General features: G+C 41.8%; 1 protein-coding gene across 13 annotated transcripts in view; it reads left to right on the plus strand.

The window, feature by feature from the left end:
- The first annotated feature begins 2,573 nt into the window (after positions 1-2,573).
- LOC106568540 (transcription factor 4) overlaps positions 2,574-21,816 on the plus strand; it is a 428,072-nt gene continuing 408,829 nt past the window's right edge. For 9 of the 13 annotated variants that reach the window (XM_045692641.1, XM_045692637.1, XM_045692642.1 and 6 more), the window contains exons 1-3: positions 4,520-4,621; positions 4,899-4,937; positions 5,809-5,878. In XM_045692641.1, the coding sequence (XP_045548597.1) occupies positions 4,520-4,621; positions 4,899-4,937; positions 5,809-5,878 (211 nt within the window). Of the gene's footprint in view, positions 2,943-4,519; positions 4,622-4,898; positions 4,938-5,808; positions 5,879-21,816 lie in introns of those variants that run through there. The other 4 variants (XM_045692640.1, XM_045692649.1, XM_045692645.1 and 1 more) reach the window with 4 other exon arrangements.

Raw genomic sequence — 21,816 nt, forward strand, 5'->3', positions numbered from 1 at the left:
TGTTGCTGCTGCTACTACTGCTAAAACTAATGCTGTTGATACTGCTCGGCTGCTACTACTACGAGGCTAGTGCTGCTGCCACTACTGCTGCTACTGCTACTACTGCTGCTGCTGCTGCACTGCTGCTGCTGCTGCTGCTGCTGCTGCTGCTGCTGCTACTGCTGCTGCTGCTGCTGCTGCTACTACTGCTGCTGCTGCTGCTGCTTGCTGCTGCTGCTGCTGCTGCTGCTACTACTACTACTGCTGCTACTACTTGTCCTACTACTACTACTACTGCTGCTGCTACTACCTCTACTACTACTGCTACTGCTACTGCTACTACTGCTGCTGCTGCGTTGTCTCGACTACTACTACTATTACTACTGCTGCTGCTACTGCTGCTGCTATTACTGCTACTGCTGCTGGCAACTGCTGCTGCGGCCACTACTACTACCGCTACTACGGTAACTGCTACTCCTGGTACTACTACTACTACTACTACTGCTGCTTCGGTTACTGCCACTGCTACTGCTGCGTTGCTGCTACTGCTGCCTACTCTACTGCTGCTGCTGCCGCTGCTGCTGCTGCTGCTGCTGCTTGCTGCTGCTGCTGCTGCTGCTGCTACTGCTGCTGCTGCTGCTGCTGCTGCTGCTCTTTGCTTCTGCTGCTATTGCTACTCTGCTGTTGCTACTGCTGTTGCTGCTGCTGCTGCTACTGTTGCTGCTGCTGTTGGCTTCTGCTGCTGCTGCTGCTGCTGTTGCTGCTGCTGCTGTTGCTGCTGCTGCTGCTGCTGCTGCTGTTGCTTCTGCTGCTGCTGCTGCTACTGCTGCTGCTGCTGCTCGCTGCTATTGCTGCTACTATTACTACTACTACTACTATTGCTACTGTTGCTTCTACTACTGCTGCCACTGCTGCTGCTACTGTTGCTTCTGCTGCTACTGCTACTGCTGTTGCTGCTACTGCTACTGCTGCTACTATTGCGCTTCTGCTACTGCTACTACTACTACTACTACTACTACTGCTACTACTACTACTGCTACTACTACTACTGTTGCTGCTGCTACTACTACTGCTGTTACTACTACTGCTACTGCTACTACTGCTACTGCTGCTGCTGCTGCTGCTGCTGCTGCTGCTGCTACTGCTGCTGCTACTGCTGTTGCTGCTACTGCTACTACTGCTACTGTTGCTGCTGCTGCTGCTACTACTGTTGCTGCTGCTGCTGCTGCTGCTGCGACTACTGTTGCTGCTGCTGCTACTACTGCTACTGCTGCTGCTGCTACTGCTACTGCTGCTGCTGCTACTGCTGTTGCTGCTGCTGCTGCTACTGCTACTGCTACTGCTACTACTACTACTACTACTACTACTACTACTACTGCTACCACTACCACTGCTACTGCTACTACTACTACTACTACTGTTACTACTGTTACTACTGTTACTACTACTACTACTACTACTACTACTACTACTACTACTACTACTACTACTACTACTACCAGAACCTATTAGGCTAGAACACCATAAAGGAAATATTATGCCACTTGGGATGCACAGAGTGTCTCTGTTATTATAGTGAAGATGCCCCCACTGACACTAAAACAAATCTCTCCAAAATAAAATATTAAATTGGGTCCCTAAGTCATATATCTCAAAGGAAGCGTGATATCAACACCACTATTGTTCTGGTTTTATCTGGCCCTCTCGTAAAACGTCAACAAAACATACTTATCAAGCACTGATGATAAAATCCTCAAATCTTCTTTCCAAAAACCGGAGCTCACTCTCTCTCTCTCTCTCTCTCGTTCTCTGGATACATCCCAAATGGGACCATAGTCCCTATATAGCGCACTACTTTTGACCAGGGCCAGCATAGAGCTCTCGTCAAAAGTAATGCACTACGTGGGTCCCATAGAGCTCTGGTTAGAAATAGGGCACTGATGGCAACAACATCTAGCCTATCTTCCTTTTAGTCCAGTGGTTCCCAGCCAGGCGTACTAGGACTCCTGGGGGTTCTTGGACTATCCACAAGAGGAACTTGAGAAGACTCATGAGCCCATAGGCCTACTGGTAAAATGCACATGAGATGGTACCTCAGTTGGTGGTACAGTAACCAAAAAAGGTTGGGAATTATTGATATAGTCCATCATGGTCCAAAAAATGTGGTTGTCTCCAAAGATAATTAGACTGTCTTGTTTTTTATTTGTCATCTGAAGTTAGTTGAATTTAAATGTTTAATTCAAATAACAAAAACATTAACATAGGTTTTTAAAAAGCAATACACCCCATTAATAAGTTGACATCTACATAAAAAAGTGAGGTTGACTATGTGATTAGGAAAGATCGGCAAAAAAATATATAATACAACCAATCTCTCTATCAAAAACAGTGATCACATTTCAAAGCCAAACTGATTTTTTAAAATGTTTTATATATACTTGTACAACTAAATACAAAAATTACTATTATGCACAAAACTATTATTCTCCTCCACCACCTTCAAAAAAACATTTCTCATCAGCACCAAAGTCGACGTCACCAAAGTTAGAGGATGACGTGCGTTCCCGGATGTGGACAGAAGGAGCGACGTCGTGCGTCTGCGTGACACACGCGACCACCGCTGAGCTAGGCTAGACCAGAGCAATGGAAAGTAGCCAGCTAGCTTGGTACTAGATAACTGCATTTCAATCTGAAAACAAGATAAACTGTCAAATTTAAGACACCACCTGGATGTACAACTACGTTTTTTTTTTTTTTTGCTGCTGCTGCAAGTTGACCCTAACCGGAAAGCCTTTTGTAGTGTTTCAAAACAAATGTAGCCGCTAACATCGTTTTTTTTTGTCGGATAAAGATTTTGGCTAGCCCTTTGCTAGCGCAGGCAGTCGTCAGTTTTGCTTAGTTATACACTGAGAGCAAGTAAAAGAGATACACTTGTGTGGATTACGTAAACATATCAAACCAAGGTAAAAAAAAAAATATATATATATATTTTTTAATGTTGGTGCAACTTCTTTACAACAAGAACAATTAGCGACATGCCGGATGTGCAACTGCATGAAACTATTTTGTCTGCCAAGTTAGAATGGTTTTCCCTTCTGTGTCTGTCTGCTGGCTTGTCTGTGCTTTTCTCCCGCATCGCAAGGTTGACAGGCTGAGCCCGTCTCCGATAAAACTTTTCTATTGGCCGCAGACAAAGACATCAATATGGATTGATCAATCAAACACGTATAGTTGGGACGGTTCGGAGTTGTCATTTCCAAAGACTCATGTCTTTATATCCAGCCCTTTTTTCCCCCAAGCCCTCCAAAACAGACACGCTTCTTCATCACGTTATTTCGCGATAAAAGTTAGCCAGTCCACGTTAGCTTTGCTAGCCCCCCCTTAGCTCTGAAAACAGGCTTACAACGATAGGTAGCGTCATTATGTAACGCCAAAATATTTCAACCTGCACATTTCATCACCTATGATAGAATATCACATTTTTGTCTTGATGCCAAAATACAACTATAGCCTAGCTATATTTTCATACATTGTATCAATAACATTGTCTGTCTTGTTATCATCATCATTGAAGAAAGACTGTAGGTTTACCAGCTATGCTGCAGACATAACCCCATGATTATAAATTGAACGAGTGAATTTGGGCGTTGTTATCTTGTAATAACAACAATATTTCAATGTTTAAATTTTTTTTCTTCATATAGCCAACTATCGATGTTTTGTTTTCATATCGACCCAATATCATCGTTTATGTGCCAGGAATTTGGATGGTTTGAAATGTTGACAGACAGACATTCACACCTTTCTGTTGACACTGCGCTCTCTCCAACACAATTATATCTGCGATTTAAACCAATCAATTAATAAAACATTTACAACAACAACAAAATGTTTTGCAATGTCAACAACGTTTATCAATTTTCCTCTTTGTAAATGTACATTTCACCCCACCAATTGCTGTCAGCAAAAGTGCAGGAATCGATATATTAAAAGGTAGCTAGGTGGCTGTAGAAACCAACGTTATTACTATTCTGTGGCACACACACACACATGGGGCTCAAACTCGGATGAGTGGAAGCTGGAAATTAATAAAAGTCCTGTCAGTGATCACATTCCATTTACAAACTGATATTTATAAACGTTCAGTCCTACTTTCACTGCATGTGTTGACCATTTTTACAAAGTCCGCTTTATATATCTTTTCCCGCTGTCTTTATAGCGTGTATGTATTTATTTGTATATGCACGGGATTGTCACTTCTTGATCTCTGGCTAAACTGCCATTAGCACAGCTAGACCTGGATTTGTGGAAATATTCCCATTCCTAAACCAATTTTCTTCCTATTTTATTTCATCCGATTCATACATTTGATCCGAAACCTCCTGTTGCTGAAGGATGCGCTGAGAGAGAATAGGTTTAAATGCAAAGTGGAATCTTGCTCGACTCGGCTCCCGGGCGTCAGGATTTTGAGGAAGATCTAGTAGTCGGTCCCCCTCCCATCCGTGCGGGAACTGGCGTCCTCTGACCGCAATTTGTTTCCATGTTTTTAGGTTTGTGTGATTTTGCTAAAATGCATCACCAACAGCGAATGGCTGCCTTAGGGACAGACAAAGAACTAAGCGACTTATTGGATTTCAGTGCGGTAAGCAATTGTTATAATATTGCAATGACCACAACCACGGCACCGACCTACCGGCGACTGTTTAACATTTTATTTGTATGGCATAGATAGACTAATGTTTTTGGTATTCATTGTGATGTATTCTTTAAAAGTGTTTTTTTTTCTTCCTCTACGTCTTTAACTCAACGTAAAGCATATGATTTAAGCAAGTTATAGTATCCTAATTGTGTTTTCTATTTTTCCCAAAACATGTGCAGAGAAATATGATATTGCATTAGTAATTGTGTTGTTTCTATAGATGCGAAACAGCGATTTGAAAATGTTCCCAACATCAATGGTAGTATATCCCATTTTAAGTATTTTTTTCTTGTTTCATTCTGTCCTAGAATAGACATTTTTTAAATACGTTTTAAACTCCTGTCTTTTTATGCATAATTCTAGTGACAGCTCTCTCTGTCAGTAGATCAGTCCCAGTAACATAACTGCATGCGGGAGTAGCCCACGATTATATATCAGCTTTAACATATAGTCGTTACTTTTCCAATGTTGATGTTTTTATTTCATGTTATGAATAACGGATAATTGACTTTATTCCGACCCGTTCTAGTCGTGGCAAATATTTGTCTTTATAACGCTGTATGTTCGGAAGTTGGGACAGGAAACGTGCTCCACGGCCATGTTTCTTGAACCAATAATGATCGCTACTTTTGGTCAACTTCTAGCTGTTTGTGAAAAAACAAATATATATAAATCACTTTTATGTATCAGAAATACATTTGATATTTGCTAATCCAGACATTTTTTGGGGGGTCAGTGTATTTACAGTGAGCTAGGCGTTATTAATTATTACAGTTTTCATATTGCTGTTATTTCTGAGGAGTACACTATAATTTGAAGGATGCAGTAGAATCAGAAGAAACTACTATTGGTCAATATGATTGACCATATGCAGCACAGATAGTCCATCAGGGAAAGTACCAGTACAGTATTGGTGTTCAGCACTCAGTTGAAGTTGGCTTAGAGTTTCCATCATAGACTACAATTATACTTATTGTGTAAGCAGAAGGCTATTATAACCGTTATTACAAAACGTGATAATACGATTGGACAAAAACATTAAATGCCCTATTTATTGATATATATATTTTAAGATTGAACTTTTAAGCAATAAGGGCGTCTATTGTAAAGTACTGTTTCCTTTCTTTCAGATGTTCTCTCCTCCTGTTAGTGGTAAAAACGGACCATCCTCCCTCGGAAGTGGACATTTTGCAGGTTCAAGTATGTCAATCTCAGCTCATTTAAATAACACAATTATAACTGTGGATATTGCATATGTTGTTTAAACAAGGTACTATCATTTTTTTAGCTTCAATGTGTAAACATTTTTTTTTTCTTCCTCTTACAAGGACAAATTATATTTATTACAGATAATATTTTGCCTTGTTTATCAAATAATAAGAATATAAGGGTCTTGTTGTACATTTGTATTTTTACATTTAACTAGGCCAGTCAGTTAAGAACAAATTCTTATTTACAATGACGGGCCTACCGGGGAATAGTGGGTTAACTGCCTTAGGGGCAGAACGACAGATTGTCGGCTCGGGGATTCGATCCAGCAACCTTTCAGTTACTGGCCCAACGCTCTAACCACTAGGCTACCTTACATACATCATACATTATTATTGATAGCCCTTTAAGTTGTGAGTATCTCTGTTGGTATTGATTCAGTGTGATAGTAGTGGGTTTACATGTGATTTTTCTGGGCTCACTGGACCTCCCACTTAGTACATCGCTGAGGAGGCCTGATGTGTCTTTAAACAGCAGGCCTCAGTGAAGACTCAAGCATCTTACCTCTTTGGGTAGTAACAGCAGGCCTTAGTGAAGACTCAGGCATCTTACCTCTTTGGGTAGTAACAGCAGGCCTTAGTGAAGAATCAGGCATCTTACCTCTTTGGGTAGTAACAGCAGGCCTTAGTGAAGACTCAAGCATCTTTCCTCTTGGGTAGTAACAGCAGGCCTTAGTGAAGACTCAGGCATCTTACCTCTTTGGGTAGTAACAGCAGGCCTTAGTGAAGAATCAGGCATCTTACCTCTTTGGGTAGTAACAGCAGGCCTCAGTGAAGACTCAGGCATCTTACCTCTTTGGGTAGTAACAGCAGGCCTCAGTGAAGACTCAGGCATCTTACCTCTTTGGGTAGTAACAGCAGGCCTCAGTGAAGACTCAAGCATCTTACCTCTTTGGGTAGTAACAGCAGGCCTCAGTGAAGACTCAAGCATCTTTCCTCTTTGGGTAGTAACAGCAGGCCTCAGTGAAGACTCAAGCATCTTACCTCTTTGGGTAGTAACAGCAGGCCTTAGTGAAGAATCAGGCATCTTACCTCTTTGGGTAGTAACAGCAGGCCTCAGTGAAGACTCAAGCATCTTACCTCTTTGGGTAGTAACAGCAGGCCTCAGTGAAGACTCAAGCATCTTTCCTCTTTGGGTAGTAACAGCAGGCCTTAGTGAAGACTCAGGCATCTTTCCTCTTTGGGTAGTAACAGCAGGCCTCAGTGAAGAATCAGGCATCTTACCTCTTTGGGTAGTAACAGCAGGCCTTAGTGAAGACTCAGGCATCTTTCCTCTTTGGGTAGTAACAGCAGGCCTCAGTGAAGAATCAGGCATCTTTCCTCTTTGGGTAGTAACAGCAGGCCTTAGTGAAGAATCAGGCATCTTTCCTCTTTGGGTAGTAACAGCAGGCCTCAGTGAAGAATCAGGCATCTTTCCTCTTGGGTAGTAACAGCAGGCCTCAGTGAAGACTCAGGCATCTTTCCTCTTTGGGTAGTAACAGCAGGCCTCAGTGAAGACTCAGGCATCTTACCTCTTTGGGTAGTAACAGCAGGCCTTAGTGAAGAATCAGGCATCTTACCTCTTTGGGTAGTAACAGCAGGCCTCAGTGAAGACTCAGGCATCTTACCTCTTTGGGTAGTAACAGCAGGCCTTAGTGAAGAATCAGGCATCTTACCTCTTTGGGTAGTAACAGCAGGCCTCAGTGAAGACTCAAGCATCTTACCTCTTTGGGTAGTAACAGCAGGCCTCAGTGAAGACTCAGGCATCTTTCCTCTTTGGGTAGTAACAGCAGGCCTTAGTGACGACTCAGGCATCTTTCCTCTTTGGGTAGTAACAGCAGGCCTCAGTGAAGACTCAGGCATCTTTCCTCTTGGGTAGTAACAGCAGGCCTCAGTGAAGACTCAGGCATCTTTCCTCTTGGGTAGTAACAGCAGGTGCAGCCTGTCAGTGCCAGAGAGACTTTAAATGCAGTTACACTGCCGTCATATTTCTGTGGGGTTTGAATGGCAGCGACAATGCATTTCAGTTGTTGTTTTGTAGGGTCTACGTGGTTTGTTGCTAAGTCTTTTGTCTGTAGCACAGGAGCAGAAATATTGGTTTAAAATGTATGGACTAGCCTTCGGATTGTAATTTCTTTCATGTGGATGTGTAGAACCGGTTTGGGTAGTAACAGCAGGTATAGCGTGTTATACTAAACCCAGTCCAATCTAGTACAGGTTTAAACTGAATGAACTATAAAGACGGAATTCAATATGACATTTTATTCAATGGTTTGAGGGGAATGGCCTCGTCGCTGAGGGGAGATCCTCGGAGCCAGATGATTTGGTTGCAGGCAGACCCATGCGGAGCTGCTGGCATTGAAACCCCACCGCTGGGGAGGGTGGGGGGAAAAGGAATTCCAATGACGGGTTCTTAAAATTATTATAGCTGGTGGTGGTGGGGAAGTGGATGGTTGTCGGTAATTGTTGTAAAAAAAAATACAAAAAAAATAAAATAAAATAGCAAGTGAGAGAACAAAGGGGTAAGTTAACATATAAATACATCCCAACATTTACACCCCCCTCATTGGCTGAGAAAGAGGAAGTGAACCCATAGGTTAAACAGCCCGCGTGAGGAATGTCCGTTACTACGCCGTGCTCATAGGTCATAGGGTAAATAGATGAATGACATTCCACACAGGGCTAATAGGAAACAGGAGGAGAAACGAGACCTTGTGCTGGTGATGATGATGCTACGTTTTGTATTCATTCATACGCCCCTAGAATAGGAAACATTAGTGAATTATGTTCTGCTTACTGGATGAAGATAAACAAGCCTTTAAGACCAGCCTTCCTGAAAGAGAGATGATGAAGAATTTTGTTTACGCTGTTGTTGTTTGTAGGCCTTTGTGACATGCAGTTCACTCTTTTGTCTCTGTAGCACATTAGCAGAAATGTTTGTGTTTTGGAATAGACATTGCATTATAATTTATCTCTGTAGCTAGGCTATATATATCTGTAGGTAGGCTATATATCTCTGTAGGTAGGCTATATATCTCTGTAGGTAAGCTATATATCTCTGTAGGTAGGCTATATATCTCTGTAGGTAGACTATATATCTCTGTAGGTAGGCTATATATCTCTGTAGGTAGGCTATATATCTCTGTAGGTAGAATATATATCTCTGTAGGTAGGCTATATATCTCTGTAGGTAGGCTATATATCTCTGTACGTAAGCTATATATCTCTGTAGGTAGGCTATATATCTCTGTAGGTAGGCTATATATCTCTGTAGGTAGGCTATATCTCTGTAGGTAGGCTATATATCTCTGTAGGTAGGCTATATCTCTGTAGGTAGGCTATATATCTCTGTAGGTAGGCTATATATCTCTGTAGATAGACTATATATCTCTGTAGGTAGGCTATATATCTCTGGAGGTAGGCTATATATCTCTGTAGGTAGGCTATATATCTCTGTAGGTAAGCTATATATCTCTGTAGGTAGGCTATATATCTCTGTAGGTAGGCTATATATCTCTGTAGGTAGGCTATATCTCTGTAGGTAGGCTATATATCTCTGTAGGTAGGCTATATCTCTGTAGGTAGGCTATATATCTCTGTAGGTAGGCTATATATCTCTGTAGATAGACTATATATCTCTGTAGGTAGGCTATATATCTCTGTAGGTAGGCTATATATCTCTGTAGGTAGGCTATATATCTCTGTAGGTAGGCTATATATCTCTGTAGGTAAGCTATATATCTCTGTAGGTAGACTATATATCTCTGTAGGTAGGCTATATATCTCTGTAGGTAAGCTATATATCTCTGTAGGTAGACTATATATCTCTGTAGGTAGGCTATATATCTCTGTAGGTAAGCTATATATCTCTGTAGGTAAGCTATATATCTCTGTAGGTAGACTATATATCTCTGTAGGTAGGCTATATATCTCTGTAGGTAGGCTATATCCCTGTAGGTAGGCTATATCTCTGTAGGTAGGCTATATATCTCTGTAGGTAGGCTATATATCTCTGTAGGTAGGCTATATATCTCTGTAGGTAGGCTATATATATCTCTGTAGGTAGGCTATATATCTCTGTAGGTAGGCTACATATCTCTGTAGGTAAGCTATATATCTCTGTAGGTAGACTATATATCTCTGTAGGTAGGCTATATATCTCTGTAGGTAGGCTATATATCTCTGTAGGTAGGCTATATATCTCTATGTAGGTAGACTATATATCTCTATGTAGGTAGGCTATATATCTCTGTAGGTAGACTATATCTCTCTGTAGGAAGGCTATATATCTCTGTAGGTAGACTATATATCGCTATAGGTAGGCTATATATCTCTGTAGGTAAGCTATATCTCTGTAGGTAGGCTATATCTCTGTAGGTAGGCTATATATCTCTGTAGGTAGGCTATATATCTCTGTAGGTAGACTATATATCGCTATAGGTAGGCTATATATCTCTGTAGGTAAGCTATATCTCTGTAGGTAGGCTATATCTCTGTAGGTAGGCTATATATATCTCTGTAGGTAGGCTATATATCTCTGTAGGTAGGCTATATATCTCTGTAGGTAAGCTATATATCTCTGTAGGTAGACTATATATCTCTGTAGGTAGGCTATATATCTCTGTAGGTAGGCTATATATCTCTGTAGGTAGGCTATATATATATGTAGGTAGGCTATATATCTCTATGTAGGTAGACTATATATCTCTGTAGGTAGGCTATATCTCTGTAGGTAGGCTATATCTCTGTAGGTAGGCTATATATCTCTAGGTAGGCTATATATCGCTCTAGGTAGGCTATATATCTCTGTAGGTAGGCTATATATCTCTCTGTAGGTAGGCTATATCTCTATGTAGGTAGGCTATATATCTCTCTGTAGGTAGGCTATATCTCTCTGTAGGTAGGCTATATCTCTATGTAGGTAGGCTATATATCTCTGTAGGTAGGCTATATGTGACCGACCGGCTCGATTCTGTCTTATGTAGCAAAATTTGAAAATGTGTTTTTTACATTGGATTAAAGTAGAGACTCAGAGCTACAAAATGGTTTATCAAACACTGCAGTTGAGGAAACAATCGGGATGTTATTCTGCTTTGAAAGCTGATCAACTTGTAAACTCACTTTTTAGAAAATGGCCCTTAAATGTTTGGCTACTGGAGAGCTCTTTGTCTACACCCATTGAACATCATTCACACCCTCTTAAGCCTTAGCACCACCCATCTCTTTAAGGATTCACGGGTGAGGCCATGTGCTAAACAGAGTGAGTACTGTAGTGTACTAAACAACCAAACATTTCAAGACTAAAGGCTGGTTTGTGCTACATCAAACGAAATGTCTGTAGACAGTTGTCGCAGCGACATCATGAACATTCTATTGTCGTCCGACGTTAAACTTGTCGTTGTCGTTATGAAAAAGTAGAAACACAAAAATGACAGGCTGCAGGACGTCAGCAGCCTGGTCGATCCAAAATAGCATAACTGGTGTATTTTAACACCAATAAACCCATCCGTTTAAAATTTAATTTAGTAAATGTCAATCTAGAAAACCAGGCAACTAAAAGCAACTTTCTAAACAATGTTTTGGTTGTTTCTAGCTTGTTAGCTAGCTAGCTAACGTTAATAAGTTAACTGGCTAGCTAGTTCAAATAACAACCATAACATACATCTGACTACGTCCTAACTTTAGCTCATTTCTATTCACAACAATCATTATTTACAAGTTAATGGCGAGCCAATGACAGAATATAACTTACTGGTTGTGAGTGTGACTAAATAAAAGCAGGGCATTCTCCTGGAGAATTTTAGAACTTGGACCTAACGTTATATGCTAATCTGACTTTGTTGCAGGTCATGTTGTTCTTCACATTACTGTCTCTGGTAAACACACACTATATCAAATAAAATCTATGTTTATTTGTCACATACACAGGATACAGAAGGTGTAAACGGTACAGTGAAATGATTACTTGCATAGTGGAATCTTTTGTTTAGACATGTAGATTGCTAGCTAGCTAAACAATGAACCAATCCCAACTCATAACGTTACTACCCTGCATTAATCTATAGGTAGCTTAAGCAATGCAACTAATAGGTTCAATGTTAACTAGCTAGCAAACATTGTGATATAACTAGCAATACAAATGGCTCTGAGTTACGAATAATATTACTACACAGATCATACACTTAACGTTAGCTAGCTAGCCAGCCAGCTAATGCTGGCTAGCTAGCTAACAGTACGCTTTAACTTGCAATGAAAATTACTTTGTGACAAAATTAAAAATATATAATATCTGAAAATGTAGCTAGCTAGACTCCCTTACGCTTCTTCCTCTCTGTCAAGTATGCCATGGTTGCCCTTAGTTTGAAGATGTAATCCGGAGACTGGTGTTTTATACAACATCCTTCTGTGTTCTCTTTTTTGACTCCCTCCGCATTTGCAATCAAATGCCTGAATCTCCTTAGCTATCATACTCTGCTTCCATTGGGCATTCCACTGATTTGAAAACTCGGTCCTCCAGAAAGTGGAGAGCCTTAGCAACACATTTGCAGTTCTTAGTGATATTCAAAAACACTGCGTTAGAAAGGATTACCTATACATACTGAGCAGCTCATGTTAGCTATAGACAGAAGCGTGCTATACTGAACAAAAATATAAATGCAACATGCAAAGTGTTGGTAATCATGTTTCATTAGCTCAAAGAAATAATAAAAGCTTATTTATCAAAAAATGGTGTGCACAAATTTGTTTACATCTCTATTAGTGAGCATTTCTCCTTTGCTAAAATAATCCATCCACCTGATTAAACTGATCGATTTCCTTATTTTGAACTGTAACTAAGTAAAATATTTGAAATTGTTGCATGTTGTGTTTATATTTTTGTTCAGTATACATGGCAGACCAATCTTAACTTATCTCTCTCGGCATGTCCAGCCCATCCATTATCTTAGCCAATCATGGCTAGCGAGAAGGTTCTTGTCTTTTTCTGTGGCTAAACCAACTCGGCTCGTAATTTAACTATTTTATTCGTATTTACAGATGGAATACATGTTTGATTTTAAGGCACATGAAAGTTCACATGTTCCAGAAGGTATTTCTGACCCAAAACGCATTTGAATTAAAAACAAATGTTTACGTTCAAACGCTTCTCCTGTGAAGTACTGATGCCGGCATACGCCTAGGTTCCTGAAACGAGTCACAAATCTCTCTGTAGGTAGAATATATATCTCTGTAGGTAGAATATATATCTCTGTAGGTGGAATATATATCTCTGTAGGTGGAATATATATCTCTGTAGGTAGAATATATATCTCTGTAGGTAGAATATAAATCTCTGTAGGTAGAATATATATCTCTGTAGGTAGAATATATATCTCTGTAGGTAGAATATATATCTCTGTAGGTAGAATATATCTCTCTGTAGGTAGAATATATATCTCTGTAGGTAGAATATATCTCTCTGTAGGTAGAATATATATCTCTGTAGGTAGAATATATATCTCTGTAGGTAGAATATATCTCTCTGTAGGTAGAATATATATCTCTGTAGGTAGAATATATCTCTCTGTAGGTAGAATATATATCTCTGTAGGTAGAATATAAATCTCTGTAGGTAGAATATATATCTCTGTAGGTAGAATATATATCTCTGTAGGTAGAATATATATCTCTGTAGGTAGAATATATCTCTCTGTAGGTAGAATATATATCTCTGTAGGTAGAACTATTTCTCTCTGTAGGTAGAATATATATCTCTGTAGGTAGAATATATATCTCTGTAGGTAGAATATATCTCTCTGTAGGTAGAATATATATCTCTGTAGGTAGAATATAAATCTCTGTAGGTAGAATATATCTCTCTGTAGGTAGAATATATATCTCTGTAGGTAGAATATATCTCTCTGTAGGTAGAATATATATCTCTGTAGGTAGAATATATATCTCTGTAGGTAGAATATATATCTCTGTAGGTAGAATATATCTCTCTGTAGGTAGAATATATATCTCTGTAGGTAGAATATATATCTCTGTAGGTAGAATATATCTCTCTGTAGGTAGAATATATATCTCTGTAGGTAGAATATAAATCTCTGTAGGTAGAATATATATCTCTGTAGGTAGAATATATATCTCTGTAGGTAGAATATATCTCTCTGTAGGTAGAATATATATCTCTCTAGGTAGAATATAAATCTCTGTAGGTAGAATATATCTCTCTGTAGGTAGAATATATATCTCTGTAGGTAGAATATATCTCTCTGTAGGTAGAATATATATCTCTGTAGGTAGAATATATCTCTCTGTAGGTAGAATATATATCTCTGTAGGTAGAATATATCTCTCTGTAGGTAGAATATATATCTCTGTAGGTAGAACTATTTCTCTCTGTAGGTAGAATATATATCTCTGTAGGTAGAATATATATCTCTGTAGGTAGAATATATATCTCTGGCGGTAGGCTTTTTCATGTGGCTTTGCAGTATCATATTTCCATGCACCACTATATCAACATTTTATTTGCTAAACAAACGCACATCATTCCAGTGGACATTATGATGTTGACCTGTGGATGTATCTAAAGGAAGGCCTATATAAAAGACAATAACAGTTTTGTTTACATTTATTAAATGATCCTGGCATGGAAAGCACTTTGTCGTGGTCGGTTGTGTTTTGGGAGGATGTTGAATGAGTTAAATGTTTTCTCAGACCGTGCTGCTGATACACTGCTTCCTGGATGTAATTAGGCCTGAGTGTGTGTGTGTGTGTGTGTGTGTGTGTGTGTGTGTGTGTGTGTGTGTGTGTGTGTGTGTGTGTGTGTGTGTGTGTGTGTGTGTGTGTGTGTGTGTGTGTGTGTGTGTGTGGATGACAAGCTTAATGCCAGTGTATAGGCCTAGTCTACCAGGAGTTGTAACAGACATTAAATATTGAAACAAGCCACACGGTAGACCAGAGATCATCAACTAGATTTAGCCGTGAGCGTATGGTCAGGGGGGGCCAGAACATAATTACAAATAATTTGTAGTCTCCAAATTGACCGCGAGAAGCCCAAAGAGATATAATAAATTGACTAAAACATAATCATTTCAAGCCTTTCTTACATTTGTATACAATCACGTCTCTCTATTATGCGTGGGAATACTTGGGAATAGATTTTCCTAAATTAAAATCACTTGGAGCTGATTTCCTGGTGTTTTTACAGTCTTTTATGTCCAACAATTAAAATTATAATATAATAAAAAAATACTCGGGGGGCCAAATATCTTGCCGCCACTAGGGGAACTCTGCTTGAAAGATTTCATATTATAGGGGTCATCCTAAAATATAATGACCCATAATTCCTTACCTGGTTACCTCACTGTGGTTTCAAGATCTCAGCTGCTTATTAACGGTGTTTACCTTTATTTAACGAGGCAAGTCAGTTAGGAACACAGTTAACTGCCTTGTTCAGTGGGCAGAATGACAGATTTTTACCTTGTCAGCTCGGGGATTTGATCTAGAAACCTTTAGGGTTACTGGCCCAACGCTCTGACCACTAGGCTACCCTGCCGCTACCTGTTGGCTACTTTCATGTTTTTATCTGGTTGTAGCCTGAGCTCTCATATCCCAACTGCTATTAAAGGTGTTGGCTACTTCCTGGTGTTGGCTACTTCCTGGTGTTGGCTACTTCCATGTTTTTATCTGGTTGTAGCCTAAGCTCTCATATCCCAACTGCTATTAAAGGTGTTGGTTACTTCCTGGTGTTGGCTCCTTCCTGGTGTTGGCTCCTTCCTGGTGTAGGCTACTTCCTGGTGTTAGCTCCTTCCTGGTGTTGGCTCCTTCCTGGTGTTAGCTCCTTCCTGGTGTTGGCTCCTTCCTGGTGTTGGCTCCTTCCTGGTGTTGGCTCCTTCCTGGTGTTGGCTACTTCCTGGTGTTAGCTCCTTCCTGGTGTTGGCTCCTTCCTGGTGTTGGCTACTTCCTGGTGTTAGCTCCTTCCTGGTGTTAGCTCCTTCCTGGTGTTGGCTACTTCCTGGTGTTGGCTCCTTCCTGGTGTTGGCTACTTCCTGGTGTTAGCTCCTTCCTGGTGTTGGCTACTTCCTGGTGTTGGCAACTTCCTGATGTAGACTACTTCCGGGTGTTGGATACTTCCTAGTGTTGGCTCCTTCCTGGTGTTGGCTCCTTCCTGGCTTTGTCCCAAACGGGACCCTATTCACCACAACAATAGTGCACTAGCCTATATAGGTTGCCGTTTGGGATGCAGATCCTGTGTTTCCCCGTGAATTGTGTGTTGTAGGGTGGCGAGGAGGTGTGTGTGGTGGGGTATGGACACTGCTCTACCCTGTTGCCATGCAACTTGGAGTTGGCAAGCGATAGACAGGAGGAAATGTTTCCTAAAACTGTGAATTGATAAGTACATTTTGTTTTTAATGAAAACCGACATTTTATATGTACATAGGCCCAAATTTAGGCTTTTTTTTTTTTATTGATGTTTTCAAGTTGAACATCAACAGAGGAGGTTATCAGTAAAGTCCATCTGTGGATTTTAAATTTGCTTTTGTGAGAGAAAAAAACAAAGCTGCGCACGAAACAGCCAGCGAGGCTCAGCCCCCGTTCTGGCTCAGCCCCCGTTCTGGCTCAGCCCCCGTTCTGGCTCAGCCCCCGTTCTGGCTCAGCCCCCGTTCTGGCTCAGCGCCCGTTCTGGCTCAGCCCCCGTTCTGGCTCAGCCCCCGTTCTGGCTCAGCCCCCGTTCTGGTTCAGCCCCCGTTCTGGTTCAGCCCCCGTTCTGGCTCAGCCCCCGTTCTGGCTCAGCCCCCGTTCTGGCTCAGCCCCGTTCTGGCTCAGCCCCCGTTCTGGTTCAGCCCCGTTCTGGCTCAGCCCCCGTTCTGGCTCAGCCCCCGTTCTGGCTCAGTTCTGTGTGTGTGTGTGAATGTGTGTGTGTGTGTGTGTGTGTGTGTGTGTGTGTGTGTGTGTGTGTGTGTGTGTGTGTGTGTGTGTGTGAATGTGTGTGTGTGTGTGTGTGTGTGTGTGTGTGTGGAATGTGTGTGTGTGTGTGTGTGTGTGTGTGTGTGTGTGTGTGTGTGTGTGTGTGTGTGTGTGTGTGTGTGTGTGACTGTGTGTCTGTGTGTGTGTCTGTGTGTGTGTGTGTGTGTGTGTGTGTGTGTGTGTGTGTGTGTGTGTGTGTGTGTGTGTGTGTGTGTGTGTGTGTGTAATGTGTGTGTGTGTGTGTGTGTGTGTGTGTGTGTGTGACTGTGTGTGTGTGTGTGTGTGTGTGTGTGTGTGTGTGTGTGTGTGTGTGTGTGTGTGTGTGTGTGTGTGTGTGTGTGTGTCTCGATGCCAGAGTCCCACTGTATGAGGAGAGATTTGGGTGAAGGAGGGAGATATATTTTTGTTGTCTTAATCAGGCATATCATTATTAAGAAACCGTTCAGGGTAAATACTGTCTTAATAATATCCTACAACCTTCCCTTTGATCTACTTCTACACAGAGTCACAGACAGATAGTGTGAGTCTCAAACGGCACCCTATTCTCTATATAGTGCACTACTTTTAACCAGGGCTCTGGTCTGAAGCAGTGCACTATATAGGGAATAGGGTTCCATTTGGAACGCCGTAGGATAAAGTGCTTCCAATGCAAGCCTGACTGTTCCCCGGTTCCTCTATTCAACATGATCTGTCTTCGTCATGCCTGTCAGTCAAAAAGAGACTGATTGCATTCAAAATATAGACGATGACAGGAGAGGAGGGAAGCAATCATTTAAACCTGGATTCCTTCCTCCCGCCTTCTCTTCTCCTTTCCACCCCTCCCTCTCTCTCTCTCTCTCTCTCTCTCTCTCTCGTCTCTCTCTCTCTCTCTGTCTCTCTCTGCCTCTCTCTCTCTCTCTCTCTCTCTCTCTCTCTCTGCCTCTGGATTCATGTTAAATTGTGTTATTCTCAGGAAGCAGAACGAGCCTGACAAAACTGTAATTATTGCTGCGGATTAGGAATTAATGGGTGTTTTAGCTATAATGGCGGTATTATTAGCAGTATTTAAAAGTATTTAATACTAATAATTTCTAGCTCTAATAATGGTAATAATTTTGTGGTTGTCTCTCGAGTCGTGTCATATCTCACCTCAAGGCCTTATAGGTTGATAATGAATCATCGATTATTGTCTCTCCACGTCGGGTTTTCATGCCACGGAGACGTCTTGGGTTTGTGACAAGTTACAATACAAGATACAGACAGACGCCAGAGCTTCACTTTGCCACTGGAACCCCCAATAGCATTGGTTAATGAGGAGGTTGTACAAACTGACCGTCCTTTACATGTAGTTGCCCCCATACCATGTGATTGACTGTAAAAGTCTTTGCCACCAGTGAGGGGTGAAAGCCACTGGATTCAAATAAATCATTCCAATCCAGAGGTTGTCTATGTGGAAAACAATCCCTTCCTAAAGAGACACACTGATAGTCTGATAGCTTTAGGACGAATGATACAAGTCTTGTAGCGTTACGATGGAAGCTTTTGGTACTGCTCACCCTGACAGCTGAACCCTTTCTAACCGCATGGCAGCTGCATGAAGTGAGGGCCCCTAAATCCACATTTTCCTGCCTTTTTATTTGTATTTTTTGATATTTTTTGCAGCAGTCTGATCCGCCATGTGCAAAGGGCCGACGTGTTACCGTGCCAACGGCCAAGTTAAAACAATAACCGACGTCGAGGTCGAGTTTGTGAAGACTCCATCTTTAAAAATAATAGATAATGTGGGTAACCGATTTCAGATTTCAATATATCACATATATATCAACTGTTTATTGTCCCCCCCCCCCCGACACACCTGTTGATACTGAGTTATGAAGGCAGTCTGTCACGGTTGTCGTCGGATAAAGCGGACCAAGACGCAGCGGGGAAATGTGCACTCATCTTCTTTATTAAAGAAAAGAAGGGAAACCAAAATAGACACAAGACACAAGAACGAATAACAGTCTGGTAAGGCACAAGGCTATACACAGAACAATCTCCCACAAACTCCAAACACATACCTAATTATAGGACTCTCAATCAGTGGCAACTAGAAAACACCTGCCTCCAATTGAGAGTCCAACACCCAATACCTAAACATAGAAATACTAAACTAGAAAGAACATAGAAATACAAAAACATAGAACATAACCCAAAACCTGGAAATAATAAATCAAACACCCTACTAAATAAACCACCACCCCGAACCACATAAAACAAATACCCTCTGCCACGTCCTGACCAAACTACAATAACAAATAACCCCTATTACTGGTCAGGACATGACACGGTCGCGGTCAGGTTTTAATTCGTTCTTTAAAAATAAAACAACAAAGGCTACCTTGTAATTAACGCCATAGTTGAACGGCACCCTGTCAAACCCTGAAACAGAGAACTTCCATTTTGAGAAACTGTCAGAAAGTGATGGAAGCTAATGTTTATTTTCAATAAGAGGACGGGATTCATTCTGACTCACGTCTTCATCATCTGCACCATACTGCCCAGGTTATTAGAGCTGGTACCCTACTGCCCAGGTTATTAGAGCTGGTACCCTACTGCCCAGGTTATTAGAGCTGGTACCCTACTGCCCAGGTTATTAGAGCTGGTACCCTACTGCCCAGGTTATTAGAGCTGGTACCCTACTGCCCAGGTTATTAGAGCTGGTACCCTACTGCCCAGGTTATTAGAGCTGGTACCCTACTGCCCAGGTTATTAGAGCTGGTACCCTACTGCCCAGGTTATTAGAGCTGGTACCCTACTGCCCAGGTTATTAGAGCTGGTACCCTACTGCCCAGGTTATTAGAGCTGGTACCCTACTGCCCAGGTTATTAGAGCTGGTACCCTACTGCCCAGGTTATTAGAGCTGGTACCCTACTGCCCAGGTTATTAGAGCTGGTACCCTACTGCCCAGGTTATTAGAGCTGGTACCCTACTGCCCAGGTTATTAGAGCTGGTACCCTACTGCCCAGGTTATTAGAGCTGGTACCCTACTGCCCAGGTTATTAGAGCTGGTACCCTACTGCCCAGGTTATTAGAGCTGGTACCCTACTGCCCAGGTTATTAGAGCTGGTACCCTACTGCCCAGGTTATTAGAGCTGGTACCCTACTGCCCAGGTTATTAGAGCTGGTACCCTACTGCCCAGGTTATTAGAGCTGGTACCCTACTGCCCAGGTTATTAGAGCTGGTACCCTACTGCCCAGGTTATTAGAGCTGGTACCCTACTGCCCAGGTTATTAGAGCTGGTACCCTACTGCCCAGGTTATTAGAGCTGGTACCCTACTGCCCAGGTTATTAGAGCTGGTACCCTACTGCCCAGGTTATTAGAGCTGGTACCCTACTGCCCAGGTTATTAGAGCTGGTACCCTACTGCCCAGGTTATTAGAGCTGGTACCCTACTGCCCAGGTTATTAGAGCTGGTACCCTACTGCCCAGGTTATTAGAGCTGGTACCCTACTGCCCAGGTTATTAGAGCTGGTACCCTACTGCCCAGGTTATTAGAGCTGGTACCCTACTGCCCAGGTTATTAGAGCTGGTACCCTACTGCCCAGGTTATTAGAGCTGGTACCCTACTGCCCAGGTTATTAGAGCTGGTACCCTACTGCCCAGGTTATTAGAGCTGGTACCCTACTGCCCAGGTTATTAGAGCTGGTACCCTACTGCCCAGGTTATTAGAGCTGTGTCGTTAGAGGCTTTGACAACATTGCGTCTGAAATGATCAAACTACTTTTGATCAGGGCCCTTGATTCACACACTCCCTCCTTGACGATGATGTGTTGCTGTGTGTGTGTGTGTGTGTGTGTGTGTGTGTGTGTGTGTGTGTGTGTGTGTGTGTGTGTGTGTGTGTGTGTGTGTGTGTGTGTGTGTGTGTGTGTGTGTGTGTGTGTGTGTGTGTGTGTGTGTGTGTTAGTGTGTGTGTGTTGTGTGTGTGTGTGTGTGTGTGTGTTAGTGTGTGTGCGTGTGTATATGTGTGTGTATATGTAGTGTGTGTGTGAGACATTAGCTAGTCTATTCTTAGGATTAGCTAATGATTTAAAGGTTGTAGTGACCTCAGAAATGTCTGATAACTATGGTAACAGTTAGTGTCTTTTTATCTGTGTGTTTTAGTCTCATCTTGTGATACGGCAACGTGGCGTTTCTGGATTCACTAGTCTTGTAGGACAGACAGCGAACCAAACCCTGGCTTTCCTTTCTTAAATATTTTCTTTACCAGGTTACTTGCAACTGAGATTTCATTAGCCTTCGCCAGATGCATTCATGTCTTTTTAGAATAAGCTTTTACTGTCCTTTTCTCGATTTAGGACAACAGCCACAAAATCCAACTGTGATTTTGTTAGTGAATTTCTGAACGGTGTGTTTGTTTCCGTAGGCCTGCAGTAGAGACCAGCCAGGATACTGTTTTCACAACTAGGACAGGACAATATTTAGGACACACAATGGCACCGGACTTAGAAAGAGGATTGTATTTTAGATCTGGGGGATTATCATACATATATATATATTTTTTTTTTTTTACTAAATGAAAACAATCATTTTTTTTCTGTCCGTTGGGACCCTACACTACTGACCAACACGGTCAAGTTGAGGATACGAAGGCTAGTCCAGCCTAGTATGTTCTTCCATGACTCTACATCTACTTCCAGCTGTGTTGATGATGACTGGCCTCTGCTTGGTATTGTGTTTGGGAGCTACGAAGTGATGTGACCTGGTTAGTGAAGGACGATAGGGTCTACACATGCCTTCTTTATATTTATTGTACAGACCTCACTGGCTTCCTCACTGGCTTCCTCACTGGCTTCCTTACTAGCTTCCTCACTGGCTTCCTCACTGGCTTCCTCACTGGCTTCTTTACTAGCTTCCTCACTGGCTTCCTCACTGGCTTCCTCACTGGCTTCCTCACTGGCTTCCTCACTGGCTTC

Source organism: Salmo salar, chromosome ssa13 (genome assembly GCF_905237065.1).
Source record: "Salmo salar chromosome ssa13, Ssal_v3.1, whole genome shotgun sequence".
Taxonomy (NCBI): domain Eukaryota; kingdom Metazoa; phylum Chordata; class Actinopteri; order Salmoniformes; family Salmonidae; genus Salmo; species Salmo salar.